We start from the raw sequence: 19238 nt of genomic DNA, 5'->3' as shown, positions 1-19238 counted from the left end.
TTTAAATGACATTTTACTCAAATCCTCGAATTTTTTCATTAATGATGTTGCTTTTTATATTGGTAAAGCTTTTTGATGGCACAGTTACAGATTCATGTTTTTTAAATGTTAAATGAGATACTCACCTTAAACACATAGTTTGTGCTTAGAGGAAAAGAGGACTTATAAAAAGAGATCGTTCATTCATGTGGAAAAGGTGTGATTATTATGGTTGTAACTTTTTCAACCTGGGAAGCGTAACTTCCTATTCGAAATATTATAAAGCTTTGATTTTTAATCGCAATGGTAAAGGAAATTAAATAAAACGCGGCCGTCCCGTTATCTTATTTTTCGGACGCTAGGTGGCAGTGATTTCATTCGAGACAAAATTTGCTTGTGGTTTCGGAGTAGTTCAAATCTTGTACAATTAGCAAAACAGGCAATTAATCATTATTACCTCTTGATTCGATGGAAACCTCTGGTATGTTTTCGCAAAAGTAAAATTTTTCCCATTCTTTGCTCGCATTTAAACTACTCAACCTTGAACTGCAATTTCGAAGGCAAGGATTTGAACCATCGTTGTGTATGATTAGGGTTTTTTACCGCTTATGTCAATGCGACACGGTGATCGCCACCGATACATTATATAGAAGCAGATTTTAAGGACCGCGAAGCGGAGCGGAGCTCTAATTGGCGAAATGATGGCATTCATAATCATCAAATTGGTTTCCAAACTTCCTCATATTCAGTGCTAGGACCAAATTTTTGTCATGTAATTGGGTTGTGGATAAGGAACAAAATTAAAGCTCTCCGGGTCTCCTAACTTTTCCCACCTTTTAAAAATTTACCGGTGATATGTCTGCAAGTTGTTTGTTTTTATAGCTGCGAAGCTGTAAGCTGAGCGTAGCTATATTGCGGTGCTCTTGGTTTTTTACAATTCAAAGAATTTGAATTGTATTGGGGCGCTGTCTTTTTTTTTTTTAAGATCTGTTCACACATTTTCATGATTTTTGAAGTCAAATTGGAGTAGTGATTTTGGTCACGCCGAAACAGGAAATGGAGCGAAAAAGCGAGTGGTTTTGCGGCGTGAAATTTTTTCGCTCTAATTTTAAAGTAGAGTGAGAATACGGTGTTTGAACAAAAATTCGCTTTATCGGTAGTGGTTTTTTGTTCACATGCTGCAATTTCACTTTGATTTTTTACTGTTTTTTTTCGATTTTTTGGATCGGATTTTTTTCTAAATGGTTTCTCCAATCCATTCATAGTCCGTTCAAGGTCTAGTTTTCTGTTTAGTCAATGAAATTTCTTTGAATTGTACGTCAGGACTTGTCCTGCTATGTTTTTTGTTTCGTCGTCTGACGCTCTTTTTTCGTTTTGCATTTGTTCACACAGCAAAGCTGAAAAAGTCAAATTTTCTGAATGACTTCTTCCTCTCACTAACGGCATTTGCGCGCTTGACGTCATTTCTCACTCGCTTTAGCAAAAGTTTTTAGGTTATTTGCGTGATTAGATTTTGATCATACGTGACTTACCTCACTCAATAAAATGACTTTTGCACTTTAAAACTTAGGTTTAATTTGAATTTGTTTAAGGTCAAAGGAACTCATGTGTGCAGTAAAGGTCCCTAATAAGAGGCTTCTGTAGAATGCATTTTAACAACCTTTATTGATTTATCGCTGAATGTTTTTTAGCCTAGTTGAGCGGCGTCAATTTTTTTTTTCAATTTAGATCTATCTGTTTCTATCTCTATTATATGGCACGCAGGTCTATTCTTTCGCAGCTATTCCGGCAATCTGCCGGCTATGTTCATGAATATCTCCAAACCCAAATTTTTTGAATTAGAAATCTCATGAAACTGCATTCTTAGTACAAAAATGGTCACTATTGGTATAGAAATAATCAAAAACCCAAAAATTTGTCCTAAATGCTTGATATCTTTCCTAAATATTACACGAAATCATTGCTCAATTCTGTTTGAGCTTAACGAACTGTTGATAAGCAGTTTTTGCTTTTCTGATTTTTACTCTGTACAGTCTCACAATGGTTATCACCGTTTCCGAAGTAAAAACTGAAAATTTACCTTAAATTTTTAATATGCCTCAATTTTGAGAGATATCATGGATTCGTGTATCAAAAATTGATAGGCTTATATCAAAACGTTTGACATTTAATTCATATTTAACATTGAAATGTTCTCACGTGCAAGACTTTAACATTTTTTCTAACATTTTTTCTAACATTTTTCCCGAACTTCCTTCTCAATAAAATGAATTTTTGTTATCATTAATAGCCGCGCTGGTCTTCTCAGGCGGCTCTTACAGCGGCTATTTGTTACAACCCGTTTTTGGATTGTATTGGTGTGCTCTCAAGATTGTTCGTAATTTTTTCGGTTTTTCACATGAGAAGTCAAATTAGAGTGCTGATTTTAAACCCAAAGGAAAAGTAAATAGAGCGGAAAAGTGAGTTGGTTTGAAGCATGATTTTGATTCAAATGACCTGTGAAGCGGAGTGAGAATTTGGTGTTTGAAATTTCCAAATTTTCGTTTTGAAAGCGAGATTTTTCACGTGCGTCAATTTGGTTTCTGTTTTGGAAGATTTTTCTCTTGAGTGCTCTTAATATGATATATATGTGTTCTAATTGCGCCTATCTGCAATTGATTGAAGGGCAACTAATGCTCCTTAGCAGTTTGACGCTATTTGTTGTCAGATAATATCAGTGATTTGGTTTTTGCCCCATTTTATTAATATTTCTGTTGTCTTATTTTTAGTATCATTACTGAGAGGTCTCATCGTTTTCTAATGAGCTATAAACGAACCTAGTTAATTGTTTATGGCTAATGGTTTCCATGTCCTAAACACTACTTGTTCTCTAAAATTTTAAATGAACTTTTGAGTTTTGCGAGTATTTGTTGTACTTTTTGTTGTAGCATCATTAAATCTCATTACCAACAAGTCTCATAGGTTGCTATTAGGGATCATTTTAGTTGAGTAATTTCTCTCGAATGAGAAGCAATTATTGTAAACGCATGTGTCTTTTCTTCATGCAGATTTTTTGCTTCACTGTTTTCGCACGTTTCTTCGAGGATGATCTTTGACTTCTCAAGCACTTTTTTGGCCCTTGTTCTTAATTTTTGAGGGATTTCATTTGCTCTCACTCCGAAATAGAGTTTGTTGTTAAAAAAACCGATTGTTAGTGATGCCATGACAAGCCCTGATGGCCGAGTGGTTAATGCCTCTGTTGAGGTGAAGGAATCGGACTAGGAGGTTTTTGCATTCATAAAGAACAGTTCTCCCCCTCTGTCTTTCGAAAGCAATTTTTCCGACGTTAGTCGGTTTATGTTTTAATTGTTTCAGTTCAAAGCTAATGCTTTCTATGACTTTTACACCATTTTTTTCAAAAAATGTTGTCGAATTTTTGATTTTTTGTTCATTTTATTGTCTTATTTCATTACCTCAATAATGACAGGTCTTAAACTAAATCGAAGTTATTATTTCAACTCAAAGTTTTTGCTTTCGATGACATGCGCTCTTTGTCAGAAACTGATACTGAATTTTTGAGTTTCGACAGTATCTGTTTTAATTATTGCTATCTTAATATTTAATCTTCATTAAGGACATCTCATCGATTGCTAATAGGATTTGTTTAATCGAAATATTGTGTTCATTCCGTAGCTCTTGCATTCTTTGAGTTTTACTCTATTTGTTGCCAAAAAAGCACTAGCAGTAGTTTTTGTTTTCTTTTTTTGCGAAAATATTTTTTGTCTCTATTTCAGTCTGATCAAAGCCAGGTTCCGTCGGTCGAGAATAAGTGAATCTAATTATTCGCTTGACTTCATAGCTGTTTTTATGATAATTTTTAAGCTCTCTTGTCAAATAAAGAAATGTTGATTTTTCAGTCTTGCGTCCTTTCGTATTTCTCGTGTTCTTGTGACTTAATCTCCAAGCTAACAGTTTCTATTGGCCCTCTGGTGCGGCGTAATTTTGGCCGATTTATTGGCTCGGAGTTTCGGGTAATGTTTCTGGAATTTGGCCTTTTTTTATGAGGTTCTTTTACTTCAAAACCACTGTCTTTGAAAGATATTCTTTTCTGATTACTTCTGATCATTTTTTAAGATTTTGCTTAGCGTCCTTGATTTTTAATTGCTCTTGAACGAAGTTTATAGCAATTAGTGTAAACGTGTTGGTCTTTTTTATGCAAATTTTTCGCTTGACCATTTTGCGCTTTTCTTCTAGAATTTTCTTTGACTTCTCAAGTGACTTTTTTACGCTTTCGTTCTTCATTTTTGAGTGATCCCTATTGCTCTCACTCCGAAGTTAAGTTTGTTGCTAATATAAAATCGGTTGCAGCATAGCAAAAATAAAGGCCAAATTGCACAGTAGGCAGTGCAAATGTTTATGAAGAGGGAGGTCAATGGTTCGAATCCCGGTGGGGTCAAATGCTTTTCCACTCGCCGGTCGTTCGAGAGCAATTCTTCTGACATTAGTTGGTTTATGTTTACAAGGTTATCGTATTGCTTACTCATTCTAAGGATGCTTAGAGGTGATTTTTTGTAAATTTTTCCTATTTTTAGTGATTATTAAGAATTTAAATCCCGGAAATTTAAGTTTTTAAAACCGGAAATTGTTCTTAGATTTTTTGTGCATTTACGATGGGTCATGGTCTTTGTCACTGTCTTACTTTGATTTGGCTATGAAATTGTTAATTTTTAGGTTATTAGCTAATTCGATTCTTTGGATTGTAATTCAGGACTTGTCCCGCTATGTTGTTTTGACTTCGAATAATTTTTTGTTCGCATTACCGTAAGTCACAGCTTGTTCAACATATTCCTTGAAATATTTTTGACCTCTTTTGGCTATTTGTATTCTTGGCTCATATTGCTTTTAAAGAGCAGTTGCTCAGCAAAGCAATCTAAAATGAACGAGTCATAAAAACGAAATCGGGACTAGAACGAAATAAACCCATAAGCCCTAATTTTAGATTCACGCTACTTGAGCTTTGTTTTTATAAGTCTTTGTTACCATCTCTACATCTATACAAAAATCACTTTTCATTTTTTGGTTCTTTCAATCCCAATTGTCTGTTCCCTTTGTAGTGCTTTTTAAAGGCTAAGTTCTCTCAGAATGCAAAAATTTTCACCGGGAGCATACCTTTCAGCTGCCCGTGCTATATTTGTGAAGCTTCGTTTAAATTGCACTCAAACGAAGTTTGCAATAGTTATTTTTGTTCTGCTGGCTTTTTAGGCACATTATTGGTGTGACCAACAACTTCATGCGACTTATTATCTTTTATACGATCCACCGATAATGCTCTTCAGACATAATATCATTTCACCTTCACTCCACCCAGCTTTTCCCACTATTATTTATGCGCTCCTTCTTTAATTCATATAACACAATTTCACTATTGACCTTTGGCGTACTTCTTTCACTGTTTCACTGATTAAAGCGGTTTTTGACACTTGAAAAAGGCTGTCGTCACTTTTTTTCTCTACGGTGTCAGTTTCAACGTCGGTCAGGGATTCTATTCTCCGGCGATCTGCTGGATTGTTTAAAGAATTTGTATTGCAATCGAGCTCTTGAGATTTTGTTAGGGTTAATGACAAAACTTTGTTTCTTGGTTTAATATGCACTGCACCGAGTAAGGCTTGAGCAGCTTTGAGTTCTGAAAAGTTTAGAGCTCTGTGCAACTCATGCTATTTCAACTAAATTGCGTGCGTGACATCATTTTTCATTCTTAGTGAAGCGGTTTTTTTACAATTCAAAGAATTTGAATTGTATTGGTGCGCTGTATTTTTTTTAAGATGTGTTCACACATTTTTCAATGACTGTGATCTTTCAAAACGGGATAAACAGGTAAAGCCCAGCGAGCATTAAGTTTCATTAGAGACCCAAAGTGGACTTTAGTAGTCCTTCAAGTGCTTATAGTGGTGCAGCTGCTGTGTTGGCCTTAATTTAAGGTTAAAAGGTCATTTTTAGAAGTTTTTGGGCTCAAAATTGTGCAATTTTTCGTGTTTTTTTTGTGATTTTTCGTTTGCATTAGTCTTAGATTGAAGCTTTTAGAAGTTGATGAAGGCCTTTGCAAGACAAAATTGCTTGGTATGACCATTTTATGAGCTATATGTTTTGGTACTACAAACATAAACACGCAAAATGATACGAATTTCTGCAATTTTTTCAGGTTTTTTTGAAAATGTCTGGCATTTTTTTGAGTTTTTTTTAATCCTAGGTGCCAAAAAACCTCCTCTTGGGTTTGATAAAGGGTCTGATGATAGATTACTGCATATTTTTTGATGGTAATGGAATCGTTTTCAACTTTTTGCCATCACGTGCAATTTTTTTCATATTTTTTGACATTTATTGTCATTATTCAAGTTGTTTGAGTCCCAGGGGGCAGAAAACCTAATCAGGATTTGGATCACAAGTTACTGAATATTTTTGAGTTGCCATGGAATAGCTTTCAGCTTTTGAATATCACAAATTTTTTTTGTCAAAATTCGCATTTTCAGGTTTTTTGAAAATGTTCATTTTTTCAGTTTTTCCAGCTTCAGGGACTAGGCAATCTCCTTGGCGGTTTTTTAATAGGGCACTGCATGATTTCTGGTAACAATGGAATGGCTTTTACCATTTTAATATCTCGAATTTTAGCATTTTTTTTGATAAAATCAATTTTTTTAAGGCTTGCTAAAGTTTGTCAGTTTTTGATATTAGTCCATTCTGAAGTGCGAGAAAACATATTCCACGTTCTGATAAAAAGTGACTGCATGGTTTTTAGTTTCAATGGATTTGTTTTCAACAATTTAACTTTCGACTTCTAAAAGTTTTTTGATTAAATTTGCAATTTTTTTCAAGTTTTTTCGAAACATTTGTTTTATTTGTTTTTTTTTGTCTCAGTAGCCAGGTAACCTCATCCAGGGTTTGATAGTAGGTTATTAAATAGTTGCTAGGGGGCAATTAAATGGTTTTTGACATTTTAAAAGAAAGATTTTCTATTTTTTGAAGTTTGAAATTTTTTCTAAAAACTTTTGCCTATCGATCTATGAGCCAATGAGTTTTTTACAGCTTGGAATTGGGTTACTGGATAGCCTCTAGAGACACAGAAGCGATCCGAAGACATTTATATCACAATTTTTAGCAACATTTCCTTATATATTGCAACTGATTCTTTTCTAAATTTTTTCTTCATTTTCGAGTTAATCGATCTTCAAGGGCCAATGAATTTTTTGCAGGTCTTGCAGATATAATACTGGACCAATTTCAGAAACAAAAATTGGTTTTGAACATTTTTTTGAAATAGGTTTTTTAAAGGGAAAAATTTTACTTTAGGTTTAAAAGCTTCAAGAGTTTTAGCAATGAGTATATTTTTGTTTAATTTTGATTCTTTTAGTTTCTCAATTTTTTTGATGATTTTGTTTGTTTTGGTTGGCATTGTTCAATTGATCTGCTGGTCAGTTCTAGTAGAGTACGTCTGAGTTGTTCTTTCAATTATTTGAATTGTATTTCAGGACTTGTCCTGCTATGTTTGTTCATGCGCGTGATTAAGTTTTGGTCACACGTGACTTGCCGCAGACTCAAAAATGACTTGCTCACTTCGAATGTGACTTTACTTTAATTAAGAGAGATAGGGTCAAGTGAATGTGTGTCACTCTAAATGAAGGTTATTTGATATCAGCTAGTAGAGGCGACAATAACTCATAAAGATTCTAGATCAAAGTATAACCTCTCAGCCTCTAATGAAAAGCGGATCTATGACGCTATTTCGGCTATTTTCCGGCAATCTGTCAGCTATGTTTGCAATCAGCCTTCTTTTTTTCGTCGTCAAGATTTTTGTTACGACCATATGACGTCACAACCACTTCAAATCTGCTTTTTGTTCATTAATTCATGCAATTTCAACTGAATTGCGTGCATGACATCATTTTTCACTCTTAGTGAAGTGATTATTTGTTTTCGCGTGATTAAATTTTTGCTCACACGTTACCTCACTCTCAAAAATGACTTCCTCTCTCTCCAATTGACTTTTCTGTACTATAATTCAAAGAGATAAGGTCAAGTCTTTGTGTGTGACTCTAATTGAAGTTTATTTGAAAGCAGCCAATAGAATGAGCTATACGTAATAGAGATTCTTAATTAACAACGAACATCTCAGCACTAAATAATTTTCTTTTCTTTGGTCTGTTTCTTTTATAAACTTTTCAATAGCCACCACCAGCCTGTCAACCGCTATTAGATAGGCACTCTCCTTTGTTAATTTTGCTTTACCTTTTGATCTGTCGGATAAGTCAAAAGCAAATCAAAAGAGACGGTATGAAGCCTAGTCATTAAGTCATTGAGCATTAGGTTATCAAAGTTCATTGAGGGTTTGCTTGCTGAGATCGGTATTCAGCTTATTGGCTTTCAGTTTCAGAATCTGGTTGAATCTGCACGCCAAATTAAAACTTTTATTTTTTGACACTGAAAAAGAAACAAAAAAATCGGTCAATTTCTGTCTTTTTTGTTTTAATCCCGATGTGCATCAAGCGCGTCAACGGCGTCTGTCTTTCGGCAATATGCCGGCTACCTTAGAGACTGCAGATCTACGAAGCTATTGCGGCTATTTTCTGACAATCTGCCAGCTTTGTTTGGAGTAGTGTGTCTTATGCAAAAGTTTCGCTTGACCACTTTTATTGTGGAATCTTCTGTGCTCACTTCTAGTGATAGTTTCCATTTCTACCCCTACCCCAGTTGTTGAGCACGTGTAATTACATACTATACCATTGTAAAAATTTGGTGCGTATTTTTGGGGGATGCAAATCATATATGCCCTCTGAACTGGAGGGGGATAAAAGGAAAAGATATTTTTTTATAACAATTGTTTTAACGCTTGACTTTTTTGCATGGTCAAAATTGACCGCATTCGCAGTAGTTTTCCATCGAAAGTCGATTTAAGTATGCGCCGATGTTGGGTTGGACTTTTTCACTCAACTGTTTTTGCGCTTTTTTCTAGAACATCTTTGCTTTCAAGTGACTCTTTCGCGCTTCACGTAATTTTTGCGTTATCTTTATTGCTCTCATTCCGAAATAAAATTTGCTAAAATAAAAGCGATTGAGAATCAAAGCCGGTGTAGCTTAGTGGTCGCGGGTTGGAACGGCCCTCTGGGGTCATTTTTTGCACCCATTAAAAATTTCTCAGCTACACACCCTCTTGTTATATTGTCCCCCGCTTTTCGTTCGAGAGCAAATCATCCGATGTTAGTTAAGATTAAGATGAGATTAATATATTTATTAACGCTCCGCCACTCTGAACTAAATTGATCCCCGCCAATCCTTCAAAAGCACTTCGTCCGATGTTTGTCGGTTTATATTTATATATTTAGACGCGAACCCAGCAATGAGGCTGAGCATCGCAACTGGCGAGGGGTCCAATGACAACATCATAATGCTCACTCCACATGGTCTGGCTGCAGTACAAGCGGCTGGCATGGGCAACGCTGGTGTTATACATGTTCCAATTCATCCATGCTTCTATCAAGCCCCTCCTCCCCAACATCTAGCTCAAAATCCATCCAATCAAAATGCTCCCACGATGTCCACGCAGAATTTGAACCCAGGACAGGGTGCGGTCAGTTCCTCCAATGCGCCAAATGTTAATAATTTGTCTGAGTCTAAAGCTAACCTTAGTAACCCGCCAAACGTGAAAGTTCCTCTGGCATCGGACATTGTCAAAGGTGTCGCGTCGGCTCCTAAACTTAGTCCCAATAACAATGTGCCTGGACCATCGGGTTCTGCGCAGACCAATCCTGACCAACTTCCAAACTCGACCGGGAATCAGTTTCCCCAAAGGGAAGCTACTGGGTCAGTCGATGGCGGTAATGCTATGAAGCATGCAATCCCGCCACAGCCTCCAACAGCATGGTTGTTGGATCAGCATCTTCACGATCCAGCCAGTAGACAAACTGCCTTGTCAAATTTAGCAGCTCTGAATAAGTTGGCGCCTGTGGAACCCCAGACTGGTTTGGGTCAGACGCTGATGCCTTTTAAGTACGGTGCAGTAGCGGCTACAGGAGCCGCCAACCTTAACATCCCTGATCGAGCATTCATATCGCAACATCCCACTGCCGCAGCCGCCCCAACCATAAACCCTCAGGTTTGGCAACTCTTGCATCACGCACAGGGCAACCAACTGCCGATGCCTAACAGGCAACCATACAACAACTTAGCAGTGACTTCAAATTTGGTTCCTGGTCAGATTGTCATGACACCAACGTACCATAAGCACCTCTTACCGACGAACCATTTCATAACACACGTACCCGGTATGGCCATGGAAGCGGCTACTGGTCAGCCTATGGAAATGCCAGGTGGGCCTGGGTCAAATTTGGTGTTGTCGCCCACAGCTCCCAGAGAGGTGTTCTGTTCGAATTGTGGTCGCCCAGGACATTGTTTCCATGATTGTGCAGAACCATCAATGAATACTATTCTGAATTCAGGTTAGATTCAAACGAACGTTTTCACAATGTGTAATCAATCTATTGAAGTTGAATTGAGACTTTAGTCACTGAAGCCTCGCAGTTTGTAAGAGTTTACTCAAGGTTGAAATTATATGTAAAAAAAGAAGTAGCACAGGAGCTCTGAGCCAAAGCGGATATCTGAGGAGCAGACGTTGTCAGTTAGTTTAATAATAAAGTATTGAACACCAAAAATTAAAACAAAAAAATGACAAAAGTGCTAATTGACAAAAGTGCCCATCTTTAATTGCGAACATACTTTTTCTTGATATATTTATCGTATATATTGATCAAGATTCTCTCAACTTATGATTTTTTCTCCCAAAAATCTTGTGTTACAGAGGGCTTCAGGATACAGACTGAGGGCGAAGACAGATCAGGAGACAGCAACAGTAGTCCCAACAGGCCACGAGATCCTGACAGCACTGTTCCTGCAGGTTCTAACTCAGTCAATCAGCTCAGCGTCAATTCAGACCATTCGAACCACCTCCAACCTCAACAGCAAAACTCAAAAGAACCAAGGAGCTCCAGCTCCACGTGCTCTAATAACGAGTACTCTGGAAACAGAAGTTATCAATCCAACAAAAATAGCCAACATCAACAACAATCTGTGTCACACCCACATATCTCCAAACAGTCTCACAATAATCAACAGCAACACTCTAGAGGTAGCAATTCAAGCAACACTCCTGCGAAACAGCATAATCAAAATCCACACCAGCAGGAGAACCAACGACAGAATCTCATAGTGCCCAAACAAATACTACAACGGGGTTAGAAATTAAAGAAATAATCTACTGGGTTTGAGGAAATATTACCCTGATTGGAGGCAATTTTTTGGTTCGTTGGTTAGAATTGGCGGATCCGGCATTTCCAACCGCAATTAATGCGCTTCTGTTGATTCTAAGCGAAGAGAAGTGTTGACATCCGTTTCCAAAAGGTTTTATCAGTTGTTAATTGCTCTCGAATGTAGTTTGAAGCAATTTTTGTCAATGTGTATTGTGTCTTTATGCAAAATTTTGCATGCTTCACCATGCAATTTTATACTAATTTTAACATTTTTTTTCAAGCTTTTTATAGCTGCGAAGCTGTAAGCTGAGCGAAGCTATTTTGCGGTGCTCTTGGCTATTGTTCACACTGCAAAGCTGAAAAAGTCAAATTTTCTGAATGACTTCTTCCTCTCACTATGGTTTCAACATTTCAACATTACGAATTTTAGCATGTTTTTGACAAAACGTGCAATTTTTTTTCAATTTTTTTGACATTTAGTTTTCATTATTCAAGTTTTTTTTAGACCCAGGGGCCAGAAAACCTTAATGGTTTAATAATAAGTCAGTGCAAAATTTTTATGAGCCATGGAATAGTTTTAAATTTTTCGTCACAAATTTTAGCAATTTTTCGATAAAATTTTTATTTATCAGGTTTTTGAAAATTATTGCCGGTTTCTAGGTTTCTCCTTCCACAATAGCAGAGGAATTGACCATACGTTACTGTACAGATTCTAAATGTAACGGAATGAGTCTCAAGATTTCAACACCACAGTTTTTTGCATTTTTTTTTCAAAACTTGAATTTTTTCAAATTTTTTTTGACATTTATTGTCATTATTCAGGTTTTTCAGCTTAACGGAAAATCTCCGTTAGGGTTTCATAAAAATTCAATGAAGGATGTTTTTTGGCCATGGATTAGTTTTCAACTTGTATCACAAATTTTTGCAGTTATTTATGCAAATTGCAATTTTTTAAGTTTTTAAAATTTTTGGTCTTTTTTCGAGTTTCTTCAGTCTCAAGAGCCACTGAACGTCCTCTAGGGTTTGATAATGGGTTACTGCATAGCTTCTAGATGTAATGGAATGTTTTTAAAGATTTTAATATGAGCAATTTTTAAATTATTGCAATTTTTAGTAGCCGCACAGCGATAGCTGGGGCTATAATTGGCCTTCTCTTGGTTTTTTTTTGTTTCGTCACGATTTTTGTTACGACCATATGACGTCACAACCACTTTAAATCAGCTTTTTGTTCATTCGTTCATGCAATTTCAACTGAAGTGCGTGCGTGACGTCATTTTTAGCTCTTAGTGGAGCGAGTTTTTTGTTCATTTGCGTGATTAATTTTTTGGTCCCACTTGACTTACCTCACTCACAAAAATGACTTCCTCACTTTGAAATTGACTTTTATTTATTTCAATTCAAAGAGATAAGGTCAAATGGGCGTGTGTCACTCTAGATGAAGGTTATTAGAGAGCAAGTATTAGAGGCAGCAAAAACTTATACAGATTTTAAATAAATAGATAACATATCAGCCTTCAATGAAAAGACTGTAGATCTACGAAGCTATTGCGGCTATTTTCTGGCAATCTGCCACCTATGTTTCAAGTTTTTGAATCTTTTTGAATTTTGTTTGTCGTTTTTTCCGGCACCAGGGTCATAGGGATCTCCTGCAAGGTATGGTGATAAACTGTCGCATAGTATTTATACTTAATGGAATGGTTATCAATATTTTAATGACTCCAGCTTTAGCAATTTTTTGGTAAAAGTTACTTTTTTTTCAAATTTTCGGAAAATTATATTCATGTTCCAAATTTACGGATCTTTATGTGCCAGTGAAACTACTTAAAGCTTTAAATAGGGATACTGGATAGGGTCTTGAGTCAATGAAATGGTTTTGAAGGATTTAATATCTCGAATTTTAGCAAGATTTTGTTAAAATTTTCGATTGCTTTCAAAATTTTGAATGTTTTTGTCCTTTTCTGAGTTTAACGATCATTACTGGCCAACGAAGCTTTTTAAGTCTTGCAGATGGGTTACCTGACTTAACTCCAGAGACAAAAAGTAGTCTCAAACTATTTCACTGCGAAATCTGGAATCTTTTCTTTTAATTTTTTTGCAAATTTTTTAAATATCTTTTTTTATTTGATTTACTAACAAAGATAGAAAACTAAAGGTTGAAGAGTCAAATCAAGCTAAAGCTAGCCTCACTAAACCGTGGCTAGCTGCTGACAAAGCCAACCGCTCGCCGGCCGTTTGAGAGCATTTCGCCCGACGATAGTCGGTTATGTTTCTGACATTTTCGCTAACTATTTGAAGTAAGTTTTTGATACAAACGCAAAATTATTGCAGATTCTGTCCATTCAAGTTACGCTTGTAGAAAATTATGATAACTGGCTAATTGATGAGTTATCATTCGTGTTTTCAAAGCGTTTTTCATGATTGCAGTGGTTAACGTTTGAACTTGTTTGAAGATTGTTGATGATTTGGAAACAAATGATCAAATGTTTGATTGATCCGTCTCAAACCTGAGAACCGCATGCTTGTTTTTAAAACCGTGCATACTAATTAGATATGAAACCAAAAAGGAATATGGATTCCAAATGGTAATTGTAGTTATTTGAGGCCGATTTTTGTTCTACTGATCTGTTATACCGCTTTTCTGCCCGTTCTACTATCTCAATTCTGTTTATGACCCCCATTTTGCGTTGTGCACTCAAAGTTAGTAGCAATTTTTTTCTAGTGTTTTATAGTCGCCCTCATTTTCTCAGCCGGCTTTTATAGCGCTCCTATTTTTTTTACTTTGTCGACGAGTTTGAAATTTTGGAGTGATTGATTTAAAAATAGGTCGCGCAGTAAAGAAACGATTGGCCCAGAGGCGTAAAAATTCGAGTTACTGGAATATAATCGAAAAACTGTCTCCTTTATTTCTTAATCACTGAAAGCAACTCTTGGTTTACGTGTTGAGTGATCTAAATTATGCTTCCAGTTTTAATTGCTCTCAAATGAGGTTTGTAGCAATTAATTTTATCCTGTTTTTCGTCCAATAGATTTGTAGTGTTAAGTACATTTTTTCCAAAAAGTTGAACCCCCTCATCAATACACTCCCTCCACGACCGAACTTGGATCCGTATTTGGAAATTTGCCGTTAAAAAAAATGTAGTTTTTCTCTTTCCGCTTTTATGCCATTTATGCCCTTTTAACACTGTCATTTTCACCTTACAATTTTCTGTGACCGATGCCTGTCGGTCTCTATTTTTATAGCTGCGAAAACAGGAAGTGGAGAGCAAAAGCGATAAACACATAAAGCCCAATTGTAGATGTCAGCTACTTGAACTTTGTTCTTATTAATAGCCGCGTCTGCAATTCCAGGCGGCTATTATAGCACTCACTCCTAATTGTTTCTCTTCATCTAACTGATTTTTGTTTCGTCTTACCCTGACTTTCATGACTTTGATGACTTTTCGTGACTTTGAGCTTGCAAAACGGGATAGACAGGTAAAGCTCAGCGGGCATCAAGTTTCATTAGAGGCCCTTAGCCGCGTTTGGTAGTCCTTCAAGTACTTATAGTGGTGAAGTTACTGGGAACTTACCTCACTTTAAGAAATGACTTGTGAAATCACTTAATGAACTTTGATTTTTATGACAATTTACTAGTTAAAGATCAATAGTGTGTATCTAAGTATTGCCAAACATATTTTCCCTAATTATTGAGTATTAGAGTCTTGAGTTTATGGTTTCGAATATCATTTTTGAAAAAGCCACCTTGGGCTTTTTCCTTACAGAGCGTATGTATCTCATAAAAATGACAGATCGGATGTAACTGAAAAAGTCGAGTGGTCTATTAAAGGACTGGTGGTCAATCTCTATCTTTTTTAGTTGCTTCAAATCCATGGAAGGTCTGAAGCGTCTATCGTGGCTATTTGCCGGCAATCTGCCGGCTATGTTCATTTACAGAGTTATAGTTAACTTATGTAATGCTTATTTGTATGGATACTAGCCCTGTATCTTCTCGTTAAGAAGCAGGAGTATGCATATCGACGAAATCCAGTCAAAATAGTTCGCGCTTTAAAAATGTTTTTGTACAACAATCAGTTTTATAATTGTTTTTCTGTTCCTTCAATCCCAATCGGTGTTATGGGAATCAATGGTGTCTATTTTCCAGAGCTCTGTCGGGTGTGTTTTAAGTTAGTTGGTTGCGTTTTCAATTTTCACATGCAAAATATTTCCGTATAGCTCTAAATCAACGCCTCTTCGTGAATAGAATTCGTTTTTTTTAAGTTCCGTATAAAGAGTTTCGCTTGTCTTGAAGCTCTATAAATTTCAGCTCTATAAATTTCTAATGATTCCGTCCTGTACTCATATGGCCTATGTGTAGACGCTTTTCTTTCGATGATTTCCCTCTTAGAGGCTGAGTGGGTCAATCTCGACTATTTCTTGCTTTCGATTTTAGTTGGCAACTGTAATTCTTACTAGGCAAAAATACGCTGTAAACACCATTTCAAACCCCGTAATGAATTTATCCCTACTACTATCCCCTCTACTGGAGCAGGTCGCAATCAATTTGATTCGCAGACTGTCTTTCGAAAGAAGTTTAGGCGACGTTAGACGGCTCATGTTTGAAAGCCTTTTGCAAATTTTTATATTTGCAAAATTTTATCATAGCTGTAGCGTCAATGCCAATTCTTGATTTGAATGCATTTCCCCCTAAATTTTTGAATATGCAAGTCTTGAGATTTTAACGCCATTTTACGTCATTGATTTTTACATTATGAGGCCTACATTTCGCTTGAGTAATTTGAGGTTTTGAATGACATTTTTACACTTTTTCTTGCACTTTGCGTGGTCAATAATACTCTCTCAATCTTAATAATAGGTAGCAGATTTGAATTGGCGACAGTTTACACATGTAAGTCATATAAAATTGCCCAAAATTGGTTTCAAATTTTTTCTAATTCTTATTGGTGATCTAAAATAAGCTTTTGTTGCAGTCTCTGAAGCCTCTTAGTGCATATATCTAGGCTACAATGTTTAATTGCTCCCAAAAAAAGTTTGTAGCAATTATATTAGTCATGTGGTCTTTCTATCTTATGCTATTCTTCGTCTGACCCATTTGACTTTTTGTCCTCAAAAAACGGGATAAACAGGTAGCGCCCAGATCGCATTAAGTTATCTTAGAGCCTTTTAGCTCGCTAGGCTCCAAGTATGCGATTAATAGAAATTATTTCTGAGGCGTATAATGTGAAGAGCGGTACTTAGAGTCTACCCCCCCCCCCCCACCGCCCCAAACTTAACCCCTCTCACTCTTCACCCCCATCCCCACCCTGCACATCGCACAGAGACCGTAAGTATGTGACCCCGTACAATCAAACCCCCCCCCCCGCTGCGCTCGCTAAGCTAAAGCTAGCCTCACTAAACCGTGGCTAGCTAGTGACGAAGCCAAGTTGGTAGCTAATGACGTTCGCTGGTCGTTTGAGCAATTCGCTCGACGTTAGTCGGTTATGTTACAATTATTTGTTGTTCGAGAGCAATTTGTCCGCCGTTAATTGGTTTGTTCCAAATGTTTTCTGGTGAGCAATTTGTCCGTTGTTAATTGGTTTGTTCCAAATGTTTTCTGGTGAGCAGTTTGTCCGTCGTTAATTGGTTTGTTCCAAATGTTTTCTGGTGAGCAATTTGTCCGTCGTTAATTGGTTTGTTCCAAATGTTTTCTGGTGAGCAATTTGTCCGCCGTTAATTGGTTTGTTCCAAATGTTTTCTGGTGAGCAATTTGTCCGTCGTTAATTGGTTTGTTCCAAATGTTTTCTGGTGAGCAATTTGTCCGTCGTTAATTGGTTTGTTCCAAATGTTTTCTGGTGAGCAATTTGTCCGTCGTTAATTGGTTTGTTCCAAATGTTTTCTGGTGAGCAATTTGTCCGTCGTTAATTGGTTTGTTCCAAATGTTTTCTGGTGAGCAATTTGTCCGTCGTTAATTGGTTTGTTCCAAATGTTTTCTGGTGAGCAATTTGTCCGTCGTTAATTGGTTTGTTCCAAATGTTTTCTGGTGAGCAATTTGTCCGCCGTTAATTGGTTTGTTCCAAATGTTTTCTGGTGAGCAATTTGTCCGTCGTTAATTGGTTTGTTCCAAATGTTTTCTGGTGAGCAATTTGTCCGTCGTTAATTGGTTTGTTCCAAATGTTTTCTGGTGAGCAATTTGTCCGTCGTTAATTGGTTTGTTCCAAATGTTTTCTGGTGAGCAATTTGTCCGTCGTTAATTGGTTTGTTCCAAATGTTTTCTGGTGAGCAATTTGTCCGTCGTTAATTGGTTTGTTCCAAATGTTTTCTGGTGAGCAATTTGTCCGTCGTTAATTGGTTTGTTCCAAATGTTTTCTGGTGAGCAATTTGTCCGTCGTTAATTGGTTTGTTCCAAATGTTTTCTGGTGAGCAATTTGTCCGTCGTTAATTGGTTTGTTCCAAATGTTTTCTGGTGAGCAATTTGTCCGTCGTTAATTGGTTTGTTCCAAATGTTTTCTGGTGAGCAATTTGTCCGTCGTTAATTGGTTTGTTCCAAATGTTTTCTGGTGAGCAATTTGTCCGTCGTTAATTGGTTTGTTCCAAATGTTTTCTGGTGAGCAATTTGTCCGTCGTTAATTGGTTTGTTCCAAATGTTTTCTGGTGAGCAATTTGTCCGTCGTTAATTGGTTTGTTCCAAATGTTTTCTGGTGAGCAATTTGTCCGTCGTTAATTGGTTTGTTCCAAATGTTTTCTGGTGAGCAATTTGTCCGTCGTTAATTGGTTTGTTCCAAATGTTTTCTGGTGAGCAATTTGTCCGTCGTAACCACTTGAGTTTCTGGTGAACGAATTGAGTTTTCTTTAAGAAAAATCAATTATTGGCAATTATGTATTGACATGGGTGAGTTGGAGAGCACTATGAAAATGTTGGAGCTCACTCTTTCACTGTTGTTCTAAACTTTACAGTTTAAGGGTTGCTGCAATACTTAGGTAATAAAACTTTGTAATCAAAAGCGTTTTCCGCCATTCTTTTGACCGTTTTGGAGTCAAAATTTTCTGTGCATTTATTGTATGCAATCACTTTATTTTAGGTAGCGGCGGGCCTAGCAATAACAAAGATATATCACCGCGGAAGCAGAATTACTACAACTCCAAGTCAAATGAGAACATTACCTCATCATCAAGTGCAGCTCCCCCTCCTCATATGGCGATGAAAGGACAGTCGAAACAACAGCAGCAACATACACAGAATCCAAATACAGGTGCACAGGCTGCAAGTAGCTCAGGAGGTGGAGCCAACAAGAGTGGCAATAGCAAACCCTCTTCAACCTCCTCTTCATCCGTTGTGTCAACAAGTGGTCAAATGAAGGGCAATGCCTCAGTCTCACCAGCAGGCGCTTCTGCGGGAGGCACCGCAAATGGTGTGACGTCATCGAGCGAATCAAGGTAGCATATCCTTTGTGACCTTGAATAAAGGTCATCGTCCTGAAACAAATGCTATGCAATGGTGAAATTGGAAACACCTGTTTATATGGTGGAATTGATTCACTTGATCTGAAGTTTTGTGGAAAAGCTCAAAATTAATTTTAAAAAATTTAAAACCCTGAAAACTAAACAAAACACACTGCCTCGTGGAGCTGTTTTCTTTTGTACTTTTTAATTTGGTTATATCTGAAAAAGTTAAGGTGCTGTATTCGTCATTTAGATTATTCGAGACCTTGAAACGAAACCGGAGAATTCTTGAGGATCTTTTGAAAACTAGCTAACAGTTTATTTGCTCCTGCGAAACTAGCTAAACGTTCTGCGTGTCTGCTTTTATGTGTGACAGCAGTATTATATATTATCATGAAATTCGTAGTTTTTCGATGATTCTTCAAAAGGTCCAAAATCTTCGCTGATGCTGCATATCATTATCATTTGAGATCATTATCTAATTTGGATAGAAGAGAGAAACAGATCAATAACACTGATGGCTATAAGAATACTGGAATTATCTATATCAACTCTGCTTCTTGTGCTCCT

The 19238-nt window shown here is 36.8% G+C and overlaps 1 protein-coding gene across 1 annotated transcript in view; it reads left to right on the top strand.

Moving 5' to 3' along the window:
• LOC142342664 (uncharacterized) overlaps positions 1-19031 on the top strand; it is a 56459-nt gene extending 37428 nt beyond the window's left edge. The window contains exons 9-11 of the mRNA XM_075394128.1: positions 9333-10445; positions 10805-11236; positions 18308-19031. Coding sequence (XP_075250243.1) covers positions 9333-10445; positions 10805-11236; positions 18308-18666 — 1904 coding nt within the window. The 3' untranslated portion in view covers positions 18667-19031. The remainder of the gene's footprint in view (positions 1-9332; positions 10446-10804; positions 11237-18307) is intronic.
• The last annotated feature ends 207 nt before the right edge of the window (positions 19032-19238 follow it).

Source organism: Convolutriloba macropyga, chromosome 1 (genome assembly GCF_964194025.1).
Source record: "Convolutriloba macropyga chromosome 1, txConMacr16.3, whole genome shotgun sequence".
NCBI lineage: Eukaryota > Metazoa > Xenacoelomorpha > Acoela > Convolutidae > Convolutriloba > Convolutriloba macropyga.
The sequence above is the reverse complement of the archived record's forward strand: the minus strand, read 5'-3'. Positions and strand labels throughout refer to the sequence as shown.